General features: G+C 45.6%; 1 protein-coding gene across 2 annotated transcripts in view; it reads right to left on the reverse strand.

Annotated features, from left to right (window-relative positions):
* Positions 1-1255: 1255 nt before the first annotated feature.
* The window catches only part of commd10 (COMM domain containing 10), a 159047-nt gene continuing 143174 nt past the window's right edge, over positions 1256-17128 (reverse strand). For both annotated transcript variants that reach the window (XR_005461617.1, XM_038805047.1), the window contains 2 exons: positions 11050-11109; positions 1256-2097 (listed from right to left, as the gene is read on the reverse strand). Coding sequence is in view for 1 of the 2 variants with exons in the window: in XM_038805047.1 (XP_038660975.1) it covers positions 2059-2097; positions 11050-11109 (99 nt within the window). In the remaining variant the exon portion in view is untranslated. The remainder of the gene's footprint in view (positions 2098-11049; positions 11110-17128) is intronic.

Genomic DNA, 17128 nt, shown 5'->3' on the forward strand with positions numbered 1-17128 from the left:
CCTAGAGCCGGGATTGAACCTGGGACCTTGGCGCTGTAAGGCAGCAGTGCTAACCACTGGGTCACCATGCTGCTCCTGAACTGGGTTTTCATGTTAAAGGCTGGTACTGCAAGTTACATTTCTAGGTAGGATGGCATGCCCACCTCAGGAATAAGTGCCTGGAAAGGTGTGATGTGCGCCTGGATGAACTCATGCCAACCCAAGCCATTCTAGCCACCCCAAATGACCCATCATGTCCTCCAAACCAACTTATCACACTTCCATTCCCATTCGCCAGTACATAACTAATGAACCCTACAGTAAGAACAGCATTGATGGAAAAGCTGAACAAAAAAAACAGCCATTCATAATTTACTTAAAAAATATTCTGTTACCACAACCCTTTAAAAGTGTCAATCAACCAAACCTTTTAAGTATTAAATGCAGAAACAAGCACTTAATACCTCTTTATCTTGTGTTAATCAACACTGACCCATTGACAAAGTAGATCCAAGAAAAAAAAGCTTTCAGTCGAGCAATGTTTTCCTTTGCGTGCACTGTTTGAACAGACTGATTGAAGTCTGGGCTCTCAGCATGAGACTTGGTTGAGCAGCAGTAGCCGCAGGTTGCCCTTTCGAGGGATGCCTCCATCACCTCCCCCCATACACAGTGGTGGCTTGGTTGCTGCAAAGATAGTTTCTAATTTAAACTTTGAAAAGGTTGGAACCTCAATTGTGAAGCAACTTCTCCCTCACTTATCTGCTGTGGAATCCAGCTGTAACCTTCAATCTGCAAGGCCTCTAATTAGTCCTTCAGATTCAAGAGTCCGCTTGCCATTCTTAATTGGATGACATAAAAACATTTGAAAACCTCACCGATGGCAAATTAGCTGTTTAGCTTTACACTGTATCTGGAGTACTGGAATACAAAGGAAATTCATCCCACCAAAATTCCTCATTAGGATGAACAAAAAATAACCAAATATTTTAAAATTAGATTATTTATAGCATCCTGTGATATTTAACCTTATGTTGCTTAAAGAATCAGTTAAAGACAGGAGACCATAAAAAAAACCTAAAGATCCAACAAGAATACAATTTAAATGGGGCAGGTCTTTACCAACACAGAATGGAAAGAAGAATCATTCATGTCACAAATACAAAGGTCATCTATAAATCATTGTGCCTTGTAATGCCATGACCATAAATGTAGGGGCGATGCAATCTATACCAAATTGATATCTCGTCATTGTACGTTAAACTATTCACACCGCAAATCAACAATTCGGTATTTATTTCAGCGTATGCAAGTAATTCCATTAGAAACTTGGATTTCAATCATAACTACATTTAGCCTGAAAGTTCATTACTATTCACAATTCACTAACAAGGTTATTCTGACATCTTAATTCAGCAGGCAATACAAATCGTACATATTTCAACTATTATTTAATATTTTGAAGCATGCCACATTTACCATAATGTATGAACAAAAAATAAAATGATTAATTTCATGAGATGAAATTTGGTAGAAGTGTTTGCTATATCAATGGCATGGAATTAATTAGTAGCAGACATATGTATGTGCTGTTATGCTAAAGGGTCAATTGGCTGAAATATATGAGAGGAAAGTAAAGGCTAGATCCATCAATCATCCAGACTTTTACAATACCAAATGGAAACCATTATTTCTGTTCAATCCCTTCTAAAGCTATATAACAAATCTGTTTAATTTTCAAACCAAATATATCCTTTCCCAAACTGCCAGTGAATAAACCAAACTCACATCATGGTTAGAACATCAAAGCATCCTTAACTGATGTCAATAATCCTGACTTAGTCCAGGGCATTGTTTAGAGAATTGGTAAACAGTTAAAGAGCTATTGGATTTAACATAACAATTTGGGAAAGCCAAGAACCATTGATTTGTGAAGACATCCAAAACTGCGAACTTTACAACAATGCTGTATTACTTGATGGAAATAGTATGTTCGATTTCTGCAGTAGCGTGAAATGACAATTCCTCATTTATCAAATGTACAAAAGACAAGTGCACTTTTGGAGGATCAGTCCATCTTGTTCATGTAAGAGCATCCAATTGTGTTTGCATTATTTCCAACTGTAGAAAAATAAACAAATGTTAGTGCTATTGAGCGATACAACTGTCATCTTAAATGCAAAGAATGTAGGAGGTGCAATGCTTATGGTCAACTGCAGACAGCATGATAGAATTTGAAGCAGCGTAATTAATCCAACTTGCCTCATGTTCAGGTCTCTAAAACACAGCCCCTAGCAAAACATATTAAATTACATAAATCACACCTTCTTAACATACAATAACATCTAATATTAAGAGTTGTAAAGGATCTTAATGCTTAGAAAATGAATAGTAAAATATGCTAGCATATAATTTTAAAACATTTACAAAACAACCAATTTTCTTTAAATTTTAGGATGAGAACGTAAATGGAAGTTGGTGTCTTTGAGGCTACTGTAATGAAATTTTCATTGTGGATAAGGAACTCTAAGGAGGGAAAGTGTTATATATCTCAAAGGAAAAGAACAAGGGCCGTGATTCTCCCCTACCCGGTGGGGCACCGCACCTTTAGGGACCAAGCCCTCACATTGAGGGGCTAGGCCCACGCCGGAGTGGTTCCCACTTCGATGGCTGGCGTGAACGGCCTTTGGCGCCACACCAGCCGGGGGGCCCCGATCACGGGCCAGGCCACCGTGGGGGCACCCCCCCGAGGTCAGATCGCCCAGCGACCCCCCCCAGGACCCCGGAGCCCGCCCGCGCCGCCAATCCTGCCGGTCAGGTAGGTGGTTTAATCCACGCCGACGGAAGAGGCCCGTCAGCGGCGGGACTTCAGCCCATCGCGGGCTGGAGAATCGCCGCGGGGGCCCGCCGCGATTCCCGCCCCCGCCGAATCTCGGGGGTGGGGAGAATTCGGGACACGGCGGGGGTCGGAGAATCCCGCCCAAGGACAGCGAATGCAAGAAAAGGAGGCCCATGCCTGAGACCTGAAAACTAACCTACATCAGGACTCCATGACCTGCAAGTACCAGGGCCGCTAGGATAAATAAACGGTAGGTCTATGGCATTGCCAGCCATGGTTCAGTTGATAGCACTCGTGTCTCCTAGTTAGAAGGTTTGGGGTTCAAGTTCCACGCCAGGGCATGAGAACAAGAATGAAGTCTGGCAATCCAGTGCAATACTGAGGGGTTGTTGCAAGTACAGAATTTAAGTTGAGATGCTAAACTGAGGCCCTGGCTGCCCTCTCAGGTGAGTGTAAAATGTTGCATTATTTCAGTTGAGCAGGGGAGTTATCCCTGGCATCCCGACTAATATTTAATCTTCAATCAACATCACAAAAGTAGACAATCACAGGGTGGTTAGCACTGAGACTGCGGCGCTGAGTACCCGGATTCGAATCCCGGTCCTGGTGGAGTTTGTACATTCTCCCTGTGTCTGCGTGGTTTTCACCCCCACAACCCAAAGATGGTCTGGTTAGATTGTTTGGCCTCCCTAAATTGCCCCTTAATTGGAGTAAAAAATAACTGGGTACTCTAAATTTATAAAAAGAAATGTGGACAATCACATTGCTGCTAATGGAAGCTTGCAGTGTGCAAACTGGCTGTTGCTCCTACACTGTACCAGTGATTTTTATAATTTTTTTTTCCACACCTAGCCAAGTTACACTGTCCCAGTCAGATGTAAACACGTCATTGGGAATACACAGGATACCCCAGATCCATTATCCTTCAGGACACTCCTGTCTGATTAGTTATTAGCCCATTACAGAGTCTGATGACCTCTTTGTCCTTCAAAATGAGGTTGGTTGTATATCAACAGCGTGGCTCTGCTCTTTTGTATAAATAGGAATGGGCGATAAAACAGCTAAGAGAACTTTTGTTTGAGGGGCTGGGCAGAGCATCCCGTGAGAGAGAGAAAAAGAATCCTATTTTGAACAGGTAGAGGAGAAGGCTTTGGTAATCGGCTGAGAGACATCATGAGGGATGCCACAGTGGCTGTGGAAACGGGTTCTGAACAAATGCCCCTAACAGAAGAAAGATTACTTTGTAAATCCAGCTATTGCTTTTGTCACCCTTGATATGAGCCAAGGCTTAGAAACTCCAAAGTGTTATTATGGAATTCACCTGACTGTACAACCTTTATGTTGAATTTGGCTAGGATAAGCACAAAAGCCCTCGCCTCAAAAGTGATTCATCAGACTCCCGAGACACTTTAATCAAAACAAGGTTTATTCTAAGAATATAGTATATATAAAAACACAATAATCAATTACAAATATAAAGACACACACAATTACAGTAATCTATGTATAACACTTAATTAATTCCCCCTTAACTGTTCCAATTCAATAACAAAATCCGATAAACCAAAAACCTATTTAAGGGCATGGCCAACACTCTGCATTCCCACTTGAATGGGACTGATCCTTTCCCTAAGATTTTGATGCAGTCTCACCCAGCAGATTCAAACTCCTTCCGGAAAGCAAACTATATCTTTTAAGTCATCAAAGCAGGTAGCCACAACCAATGTGTTTTACTGGAACAGATATTTAAACTGAAAATAGAGAGAAACAGGCAAAACATTGCTTTCTTCGTCGGAGTCTAAACTGAAGCTCAAAACCTCAAAGCTACAGCCAGCTCCATCCATACAATGACATCACTGAAGCCATGTGATAAGACAAAAACCTTTCTTAAAGGGACATTCACATGACAACCTGTGTAATTGGCATGAGAGCTGTTAAAGTGGATCAAAGCAAATTACTGCGGTTGCTGGAATCTGAAACGAAAGAGAAAATGCTGGAAAATCTCAGCAGGTCTGGCAGCATCTGTAGGGAGAGAAAAGAGCTAACGTTTCGAGTCCAATGACTCTTTGTCAAATCTAACAGACAGAGAAAGTGGGAAATATTTATACTGTGGAGTGAGAATGAAAGATGAGTCACAGCCACAGAAACCCAGGGAAACTGGGTGCTAATAGCCACAGAAACCAAGGGGAAAATAGTGCTAATGGCAGTCCCCAGAGAGAAAAAAAGATGTGAAAGGTCAAACAGCAGGGAAACTAACGGATGAAGTGTAGGTGTGGGGGGAGGGGAAGGGGATGCAAAGAGGAGAAAGGTGAAGGAAAGGTGGATAAGATGGAGGGAATTAAATATATATTATGAAAGAAAGAAATGGTAAAAGACAGTTAAAATGAAATGGGATGAAAACAAATGGGTCGAGGTGGGATAGAGCTGATCATCTGAAGTTGTTGAATTTGATGTTCAGGCTGGAAGGCTGTAGCGTGCCTAACTGGAAGATGAGATGTTGTTCCTCCAGTTTGCGTTGAGCTTCACTGGAACATTGTAGCAGGCCAAGAACAGACATGTGGGCATGGAACAGACATGTGGGTCCTGAATGCGCACAGACCAAAGATGCTCAGCAAAGCGATCACCCAGTCTGCGTTTGGTCTCTCCGATATAGAGACCACCACATATCTATATTGGTCTATCCTCTGTATTGGAGAGACCAAACGCAGACTGGGTGATCGCTTTGCTGAGCATCTTCGGTCTGTGCGCATTCAGGACCCTGACCTTCCTGTTGCTCGCCATTTTAACAAAAGACGCTGCTCCCATGCCCACATGACTTTTCTTGGTCTGCTGCAATGTTCCAATGAAGCTCAATGCAAACTGGAGGAACAACATCTTATCTTCCGGTTAGACACACTACAGCCTTCCGGCCTGAACATCGAATTCAACAACTTCAGATCATCAGCTCTATCCCACCTCAACTCATTTATTTTCATCCCATTTCATTTTAACTGTCTTTAACCATTTCCTTCTTTCTTAATATATATTTAATTCCCTCCCCCAATCTTATCCACCTTTCCTTCACCTTTCTCCTCTTTGCTTCCCCACTTCCCCTCCCCCACATCTACAGTTCATCCTCTGATGTTAGTTTCCCTGCTGTTTGACCGTTCACATCTTTTGTACTCTCTGGGGACGGCCATTAGCACTATTTCCCCTTGGTTTCTGTGGTCATTAGTACCCGGTTTCCCTGGGTTTCTGTGGCTATGACTCATCTTTCACTCTCACTCCACTATATGAATATTTCCCATTTTCTCGGACTGTTAGCTTTGACAAAGAGTCATTGGACTCTAAACGTTAGCCCTTTTCTCTCCCTACAGATGCTGCCAGACCTGTTGAGATTTTCCAGCATTTTCTCTTTCGTTCTGTTAAAGTGCAGCTTAATGGGAATGGGTGTGTTAAGGTTAAGAAACAACATGTAATCCATTAGTGTTAGAGTTGAAGTTTAAAAGTTAATTATTGTTTTCTTTTGCTTTAATAAAGCATGTTTATAAAATAACCAAGCCCCCTTTATTATATTATCACTCCTGGAACAAATCAATCTTTCTGCACCATCATAAAACTTAAAACAGTTATGGTTGTGGTCCAGTCTCTTTTGCCACTGTTGAGAGCTGACCAGGCATCTGTAACGCCGGATAACGAAGCCTTTTTTTCTTTTCCAGGTACCAAATACTTTGTTGAAGGGATCTATTGCCTAGCACCATTGACAAAACATAAAGTGTTATATTTCCATAGAATCCCTACAGTGCAGGAGACGACCATTTGGCCCATCGTGTCTGCAGCGACCCTCCGAAAGAACACTCTACCTAGGCCCACTGCCCCGCCAAATCCCCTTAACCCTGCGCATTGCTATTGACCAATCGACCAAATCTGCCGAAAGACTGTGGGGGGAAACCAGAGCATAGAAGAAACCCACGATGTTGCGCCGAACTTTTGTCCTAGGTTAATCATAAAATTGTGGACAATTTTTTATGGCCAATCCACCCAACCTGCACATCTCTGGACTGTGGGAGGAAACCGGAGTACCCGGAGGAAACCCACGCAGTCACGGGGAGGATGTGCAGACTCCACACAGACAGTGACCCAAGTCGAAATCGAACTTGGGACCCTGGAGCTGTGAAGCAATTGTGCTATCCACAATTCTACCGTGGTGCCCTTAAGAAGTTAACCTACACTCCATTATACTACCCTAATCCATGTACCTATCCAATAGCCGCTTGAAGGTCCCTAACATTTCCGACTCAACTACTTCCACAGGCAGTGCATTCCATGCCCCCACTACTCTCTGGGTAAAGAACCTACCTCTGACATCCCCTCTATATCTTCCACCATTTATCTTAAATTTATGTCCCCTTGTAATGGTGTGTTCCACCCGGGGAAAAAGTCTCTGACTGTCTACTCTATCTATTCCCCTAATCATCTTATAAACCTCTATCAAGTCTCCCCTCATCCTTCTCCATTCTAATGAGAAAAGGCCTAGCACCCTCAACCTTTCCTCGTATGACCTACTCTCCATTCCAGGCAACATCCTGGTAAATCTCCTTTGCACCTTTTCCAAAGCTTCCACATCCTTCCTAAAATGAGGTGACCAGGATGCACACAGTACTCCAAATGTGGCCTGACCAAGGTTTTGTACAGTTGCATCATCACCTCACGGCTCTTAAATTCAATCCCTCTGCTAATGAACGCTAGCACACCATAGGCCTTCTTCACAGCTCTATCCACTTGAGTGGCAACTTTCAAAGATCTATGAACATAGACCCCAAGATCTCTCTGCTCCTCCACATTGCCAAGAACCCTACCATTAACCCTATATTCCGCATTCATATTTGTCCTTCCAAAATGGACAACCTCACACTTGTCAGGGTTAAACTCCATCTGCCACTTCTCAGCCCAGCTCTGCATTCTATCTATGTCTCTTTGAAGCCGACAACAGCCCTCCTCACTATCCACAACTCCACCAATCTTCGTATCATCTGCAAATTTACTGACCCACCCTTCAACTCCCTCATCCAAGTCGTTAATGAAAATCACAAACAGCAGAGGACCCAGAACTGATCCCTGCGGTACGCCACTGATAACTGGGCTCCAGGCTGAATATTTGCCATCCACCACCACTCTCTGTCTTCTATCGGTTAGCCAGTTTGTTATCCAACTGGCCAAATTTCCCACTATCCCATGCCTCCTTACTTTCTGCACAAGCCTACAATGGGGAACCTTATCAAATGCCTTACTAAAATCCATGTACACTACGTCCACTGCTTTACCTTCATCCACATGCTTGGTCACCTCCTCAAAGAAGTTAATAAGACTTGTAAGACAAGACCTACTCCTCACAAATCCGTGCTGACTATCCCTAATCAAGCAGTGCCTTTCCAGATGCTCAGAAATCCTATCCCTCAGTACCCTTTCCATTACTTTGCCTACCACCGAAGTAAGACTAACTGGCCTGTAATTCCCAGGGTTATCCCTATTCCCTTTTTTGAACAGGGGCACGACATTCGCCACTCTCCAATCCTTTGGTACCACCCCCGTTGACAGCGAGGACGAAAAGATCATTGCCAACGGCTCTGCAATTTCATTTCTTGCTTCCCATAGAATCCTTGGATATATCCCGTCAGGCCCGGGGGACTTGTCTATCCTCAAGTTTTTCAAAACGCGCAACACATCTTCCTTCCTGACAAATATCTCCTCGAGCTTATCAGTCTGTTTCACACTGTCCTCTCCAACAATATGGCCCCTCTCGTTTGTAAATACTGAAGAAAAATACTTGTTCAAGACCTCTCCTATCTCTTCAGACTCAATACACAATCTCCCGCTACTGTCCTCGATCGGACCTACCCTCGCTCTAGTCATTCTCATATTTCTCACATATGTGTAAAAGGCCTTGGGGTTTTCCTTGATCCTACCTGCCAAAGATTTTTCATGCCCTCTCTTAGCTCTCCTAATCCCTTTCTTCAGTTCCCTCCTGGCTATCTTGTATCCCTCCAGCGCCCTGTCTGAACCTTGTTTCTTCAGCCTTACACAAGTCTCCTTCTTCCTCTTAACAAGACATTCAACCTCTCTTGTCAACCATGGTTCCCTCACTCGACCATCTCTTCCCTGCCTGACAGGGACATACATATCAAAGACACGCAGTACCTGTTCCTTGGACAAGTTCCACATTTCACTTGTGTCCTTCCCTGACAGCCTATGTTCCCAACTTCTGCACTTCAATTCTTGTCTGACAGCATTGTATTTACCCTTCCCTCAATTATAAACCTTGCCCTGCTGCACGCACCTATCCCTCTCCATAACTAAAGTGAAAGTCACAGAATTGTGGTCACTACCTCCAAAATGCTCCCCCACTAACAAATCTATCACCTGCCCTGGTTCATTACCAAGTACTAAATCCAATATGGCCTCCCCTCTGGTCGGACAATCTATATACTGTGTTAGAAAAGCTTCCTGGACACACTGCACAAACACTACCCCATCCAAACTATTTGATCTAAAGAGTTTCCACTCAATGTTTGGGAAGTTGAAGTCACCCATGACTACTACTCTGTGACTTCTGCACCTTTCCAAAATCTGTTTCCCAATCTGTTCCTCCACATCTCTGCTATTGGGGGGCCTATAGAAAACTCCCAACAAGGTGACTGCTCCTTTCCTATTTCTGACTTCAACCCATATTACCTCAGTAGGCAGATCCCCCTCGAACGGCCTTTCTGCAGCTGTTATACTATCTCTAATTAACAATGCCATCCCCCCCACCTCTTTTACCATCCTCCCTAATCTTGTTGAAACATCTATAACCAGGGACCTCCAACAACCATCTCTGCCCCTCTTCTATCCAAGTTTCTGTGATGGCCACCACATCGTAGTCCCAAGTACCGATCCATGCCTTAAGTTCACCCACCTTATTCCTGATACTTCTTGCATTAAAGTATACACACTTCAACCCATCTCCTTGCCTGCAAGTACTCTCCTTTGTCAGTGTTACCTTCCCCACTGCATCACTACGTGCTTTGGCGTCCTGAATATCGGCTTCCTTAGTTGCTGGACTACAGATCCGGTTCCCATTCCCCTGCCAAATTAGTTTAAACCCTCCCGAAGAGTACTAGATGTGGGGAGAAAGTGCAAAGTCCACACAGTCATCCAAGATCAGAAACAAACCCGGGTCCTAGTGCTGTGAGGCAGCAGTGCTAATCACTGTGGCCATTATTTGCAGCATGTTTACTAGCCTGTCTTACTCCCAGGCAACCAGTTAGCACTACCATGTAGCTGTCACCATGAGTTGCTGGAGAACAAGCATTTATGCTTTTATGAATGTTTTTCTGATCAGTGCAACATGGCTCAAATTGGGAGCTGAGTGGAGTGTGACTTGATCCTGTAGTGGCTGTTGTTACATTTTGAAAGGCAATATGGAAAAACTAAATTTAGAAAGCAACTCCACAGGCTTCCCCATTCACCCAATGAGTTTATCCTACGACTAACTGAGATATACAGAGAGGAAGTATCAATTTCAATCTCCAGTTTTTACTTAGTTGTCGGATTTCAGTATTGGTGGCGACATTACACTTGGCTTTAGGCCTTTTGGGATGGGTGGAGAGGAATCAGCTCAGACTCTTGCTCCTGATCATTATCAATGTTACAAGCTTTTACAGGTCCATGTGAACTTACAGTGCAAACAGGATTAAGGTCAACTGTGATACCATCTCCAGTCAGATAGACTGCTACTGCCACTCACTGGTGAGGGCTCACAGATGAAGACTGGAATGTTAAAATGCCCCGAGTACCTGTTAAGTTGCAACTCAGCAAGCTGCCCTTCTTAAAGGTGGAGAGGGGGTGGATTCACAATCACCAAACATCTCCATGTGTGCTTTCAGCAAGGACTGCATGATCAGAAACATTGCCAGGGGCGCCCTCCCCAATTCTGAGGGGTAATAGTCTTTTGAACAGACTAAAATAAACCCAGAGGCCTACCTTAAAACCTCAACAATTCTTAAGATAAATTAGCTCATCTACCGGGGAGTCAACAAAGGCTTTCTTTAAGACAGATGGCACTCTTAAAAATAAAGCGAATATTCAATCAAGATGAAAAACTCTTCCCACAGTAAATGGCAAACATGCTGGCCATTACTAATGCTTATTGTAAAGTCAATACTAGGAAGTGGTCGGTCAATTTACTGATTTACCACAAATAAAGGATTACTTACCTTGTTGTAAAATTCTAAAAGTTCCTCATGGTTAAATTCCAACAGCACCTTTTCTGCATTCTGTATTTAAAACAAAAAATAAATCATTTGAAAAGTGAATGCATTTCACTATCACAACAATCAACATTCAGTTTGGTTTGTTACAAATATAGTAAACCATGCAGCCCAAATACACACATCAATTGTTAGAATTGCAGAGAATTAGGAGATGATACGAATTGGCCGTGATATATCTCTTAGTGTCAGGTAGCAGAGATTAATACGTTTCAGTGTTTAGGCAGTAATTTCCAGTTCCAAGCAGATCTTTTATTACCCATTACCTACTGGACACACAATAGCAGCAGCTGTCACTGCTTGGGAAAGTTTAAGTCAGTCATTAATCCTAAGCACTTCTCTAAAAATCAACAACCTGGTTGAACTGTGAGTTTTTAAATAGTGGAGAGAGAAATAACAATGTTTCAGGTAATTAACCCTTCATCAGAATTTAGTTCTGATAAATGGTCATCACTCCATGTATCTCTCCATTGATCCTGATGACCTGCGGAGTATTTCTCAAGTTTATGGTTTCAAGATTTCCAGAATCCATAGTACTTTGCATTTCTATTAGATTTGTTAACAGGCCCTATCCAACATGCGGTTTACATTTAAAAATTACACAGGCTATGGAATTTCTAAAATTCTAAAATGGGGTTACTGCATTTTTATTCAAATGATTACATTATCAAAGACAGAATTCCATGAAATAAGGCAAACACACCTCCTCATGAGATTCAAAGGCATTACCATCGCTGAATCTTCCCCTATCAACATGTTGGGGGTTATCATTGACCAGAAACTGAACTGGACCAACCACATATACACTGTGGCTACAAGAACAGGCCACAGGCTGAAAATTCTGCAGCAGTAACTCACAAGCCTGTCCACCATCTACAAGGCAAGATGAGTTGCCCAGATGAATGCAACTCCAACAACACTCAAGAGGCTCGATACCATCCATGTATCTTACTTCGCTGGCATCCCATTCACACCTTTGACATTCACTCCCCTAACCATCGATGCACAGTGGCAGCAGTGTGTACCAATTACAAGATGCACTGTAGCAATTCACCAAGGCTCCTTAAACAACACCTTCCAAACCCACTACCTCTCCCACCTCGAAGGACAAATGCAACAGGCGCATAGGAATACCATCACCTGCAAGCCATACATCATCCTAATCTGGAACCATATCAGCGTCCCTACTGCTGGGGCAGCATGGTAGCACAGTGGTTTGTACTGCTGTCTCAAAGCTCCAGGGTCCCAGGTTCAATTCCTGCCTCGGGTGACTGTGTGGAGTTTGCACTTTCTACCAGTGTCTGCATGGGTTCCTCCGGGTGCTCTGGTTTATTCCCACAGTCCAAGATGTGGTTACACAGATTGGCCATGATCACATGCTCCTTAGTGCCCAAAAAGTTAGAGGTTAGGTTAGGTGGGATTACTTGGTTAAGGGAATAGGGTGGGGGCCTAAACCTAGGTAGGGTCTGTGCAGACCCGATGGGCCAAATCACCTCCTTCTGCACTGGTTCTAAAATTCTGGAACTCCCTCCCTAACAGCACCATGGGTGTATCTACACCTCATGGGCTGCAACGATTCAAGAAGGCAGCTTACCACCTCCACCTCCAGGGCAATTAGGGATGGGCAATAGCGATTCCCACACCCCATGAAAGAATAAACAATGATGAATTAAAAAAATTGTGAGTAAATTAATTCATGGTAATTTCACACAAGCAATAGAAATGAAGTGGTATTCAAAGAAAATAAAATTTCATTAATTAAAAATGTTTCACCTTCCCATATCAATCATTTGCAGGAAAGTTATTCAAGTTGTTTCACAGCTCCAGGGTCCCAGGTACGATTCCCGGCTTGGGTCACTATGCAGAGTCTGCACGTTCTCCCCGTATCTGTGTGGGTTTCCTCTGGGTGCTCTGGTTTCCTCCCACAGTCCAAAGATGTACAAGTTAGGTGGATTGGCCATGCAAAATTTCCTTTAGTGTCCAAAAAGCTTAGGTGGGGTGGGTTACTGGGTTATGGGGTAGGGTGGAGGTGTGGACTTATGTAGGGTGCTCTTTCCAACGGCCGGAGAAGACTCGATGGGCCTTCTGCACTGTCAATTCGATGATTCTATGATTTTCTTAGAGATCATTTTGCATTTTGTAGTGAAGCAGTTGTAATGAATTCCAGAATTATTAAGCCTAATTCTTTGAGATGGTTCATCATGAAAATGCTCCTTTGGCCGCACAGTGGCGCAGTGGGTTAACCCTGTTGCCTCATGGCGCTGAGGTCGGAGGTACAATCCTGGCTCTGGGTCACTGTCTGTGTGGAGTTTGCATTTTTCTCCCTGTCTTTGCATGGGTTTCACCCCCACAACCCAAAGATGTGCAGGTTAGGTGGATTGGCCATGCTAAATTGCCCCTTAATTGGAAAAAATGAATTGGATATTCTAAACTTTTAAAAAATAAATTTAAATAAAAAATAAATTAAAAAAAAACATTTGCAATGAAGTTACTTGAAAAGGCTCTTGTCGTCACATTCCGGCGCCTGCACGAGTACACAGAAGGAGAATTCACAGTGTCCAATTCACCTAACAGAATGTCTTTCGGGACTTCTGGGAGGAAACACACACAGACACAGAGAACGTGCAGACTCCGCACAGACAGTGACCCAAGCTGGGATTTGAACCTGGGACCCTGGCGCTGTGAAGCAACAGTGCTAACCACTAGGAGTTACTCCGTAGTTATCGGGAACTGGCTGACTTGTTTTCCTCATAGAAAGGCCTGGACAGCTCCTTTGGCCGCACAGTGGCGCAGTGGGTTAACCCTGTTGCCTCATGGCGCTGAGGTCGGAGGTACAATCCTGGCTCTGGGTCACTGTGTGGAGTTTGCATTTTTCTCCCTGTCTTTGCATGGGTTTCGTCCCCACAACAAAAAGATGTGCAGGGTGGGTGGATTGGCCATGCTAAATTGCCCCATAATTGGAGAAAATTGATTGGATACTCTAAATTTATTTTAAAAATATGAAAATGCTCCTTTAGACAACCAAATGGAGCCCCAAACATTGTGAAAATTAGTTTATCAGAAAACTAAACCAACTCATATTTGAAATTAATAATTTGTTTTTTTGCATACAATGCTTAAATTATTCTTCACAACATATTTTTCAGTTCTCAATTGCTCTCAACAACTTTTGATAGTGATGAAAGGGATGCAGATGAAATTGAACATTATGCACGAGAACAGTACTTTAATTGGCACAGTTGCTCGAAGGTCTTAGTTGCATCTTTATTTTTTTTTTAAATAATTTTTATTGAAATTTTTACAAAATACAAACATCACAACAATATTAACAAAACAACCGTGGTAAAAACCCAAGAACAACACCCATCCAACTTCAAAAGCAACTACAAACAAAAGAAAAAACAAAAGAACACCCAAACAACAAAAGGGAAAGAGATAACACCCGCCACCTCCCACAAACCCATGTACACAGTTCTCCCTCCCACTGAACCAAACACCCCCCCCCCCCGGTTGCTGCTGCTGCCGGCCTATTTCCCTGCTGTTCCACCAGGAAGTCCAGGAAAGGCTGCCACCGCCTAAAGAACCCTTGTACTGATCCCCTCAGGGCAAATTTCACCTTCTCCAATTTAATGAACCCCGCCATATCATTGATCCAGGTCTCCACGCTTGTGGGCCTCGCATCCTTCCATTGAAGCAAGATCCTCCGCCGGGCCACTAGGGACGCAAAGGCCAGGACACAGGCCTCCCCCGCCTCCCGCACCCCCGGCTCCACTTCAACCCCAAAAACTGCGAGTCCCCAGCCTGGCCCGACCCTGGATCCCACCACCCTCGACACCACCCCCGCTATCCTCTTCGAAAACTCCCCCAGTGCTGGGCACGCCCAAAACATATGGGTATGGCTCGCTGCCCCCCTCCACCCCCCCAAGCACCCAGCACACCCATCCTCGCCCCCGAGAAACCCGCTCATCTTCGTCGCAGCCACGTGGGCCCCACGCAGCACCCCGAACTGCATGAGGCCAAGCCTCGCACAGGAAAAGGAGGAATCCACCCTCCCCAGGGCATCCGCCCACGTCCCCTCCTCACCCAGCTCCTCCTCCCATCCGCCCCCCAGTCCCTCCACCCCCTGCATCACCCGGTATGTGTCCAAAATCCTCCCTCCCCCAACCCACACCCCCGAGAGCACCCCGTCCCGCACCCCACGTGGGGGCAGCATGGGGAACCCCTCCACCCGCCAAACGTCCTCACCCGCATGCACCCAAACATGTTCCCCGGGGGGAGCCCAAACCCCCCCTCCAACTCCCCCAAGCTCGCGAACCTCCCCTCCACAAACAGGTCCCCCAACCCCCACCCCGTGCCAGCCCAGAAACCCGCCATCAATGCTCCCCGGGACAAACCGATGGCTCCCCCGGATCAGGGCCCCCACCGAGCCCCCCACCTCCCCTCTATGCCGTCTCCACCGCCCCAAATCCCGAGGGCAGTCGCACCACCGGGCTCGCGGTACACCCCGCTGAAGGGAGCGGCAACGGCGCCGGCACCAGCGCCTCCAGGCTTGCGCCCACACACGACGCCACCCCCATCCTCCTCCACACTGCCCCCCCCCCCCCCCCCCCCCCCCCCGCCCACCACCCACCCACGCACCATCGCCGCGCCGGCAGCCCAACAACACCCACAGAGGCTGGGCAACACCAGCCCCCCCCACCCCCGCCCCAGGAACACTCCCCCCACCCCCGGAGTCCCACGCGCCCACACAAATCCAGCAATACTCCTGTTGACCCGCCTAAAAAAGGCCTTCGGGATAAGGATGGGGAGGCACTGGAACAGGAACAAAAACCTTGGGAGCACTGTCATCTTAACGGACTGCACCCTCCCCGCCAGTGACAGCGGTAACATATGCCACCTCTTGAACTCCTCCTCCATCTGCTCCACCAACCTTGTGAGGTTGAGCTTGTGCAGGGCCCCCCCACTCCCAGCCACCTGGACACCTAGGTACCTGAAGCTCTTCCCTGCCTGCTTCAGTGGGAGCCTACCAATCCCCTCCTCCTGATCCCCCGGATGCACCACGAACAACTCGCTCTTGCCCAGGTTCAACTTATACCCAGAGAAACCCCCGAATTCACTAAGAATCCTCATCACCTCCAGCACCCCCCCACCGGGTCCGCCACATACAGCAACAGGTCGTCCGCATAAAGCGACACTCGATGCTCCTCCCCACCCCGCACCAGGCCCCTCCAGTTCCCTGACTCCCTCAACGCCATGGCCAGGGGCTCAATCGCCAATGCAAAGTGCAAGGGGGACAGGGGGCACCCCTGTCTCGTCCCCCGGTACAGCCAAAAGTACTCCGACCTCCTCCTATCTGTGGCTACACTCGCCATCGGGGCCTCGTAGAGCAGCCTCACCCAACAGATAAACCCCTCTCCAAACCCAAACCTCTCCAACACCTCCCACAGATACTCCCACTCAACCCTATCAAAGGCCTTCTCCGCATCCAATGCCACCACTATCTCCGCCTCCCCTTCCACAGCCGGCATCATAATAATGTTGAGGAGCCTTCGTACGTTCGTATTCAACTGCCTTCCCTTCACAAACCCTGTCTGGTCCTTGTGTTGTTACTCGTGTCTTAATAAAGCTCGTAGTCTCAAATGTGGAGAAGATGCTTTATTGTGAGTTCGTTCTCTCTTCAGAGCTGTTTCCTACGGTTACCTTCAGTGTTCTTAGCTGGTATGTGTGGGTGTCTGTCCTGCTCCAAGTTCTGCCCTCTGTGAAGTGTGTCCTCACTTCCTGTCCCCGTCTATTTATATGGCTCTCCCGTGCCCCCTCTAGTGTTTGCTCAGTTGTATTGCATCTAGTTAACTTGTGATCACCACATCCCCCTTTTTCTCTTTACATATTTTCTGTACATCGTTAAAGAAAATTGTACATCCTGTCCCGGTGTATTTATAGCTCTCCCTCTGGTGTTTGCTCAGTTGTTTTGTATCTAGTAAATCTACGATCACCACATCCCCCTTTTTCTCTTTACATATTTGCT

Source organism: Scyliorhinus canicula, chromosome 8, assembly GCF_902713615.1.
Source record: "Scyliorhinus canicula chromosome 8, sScyCan1.1, whole genome shotgun sequence".
NCBI classification, from domain to species: Eukaryota; Metazoa; Chordata; class Chondrichthyes; order Carcharhiniformes; family Scyliorhinidae; genus Scyliorhinus; species Scyliorhinus canicula.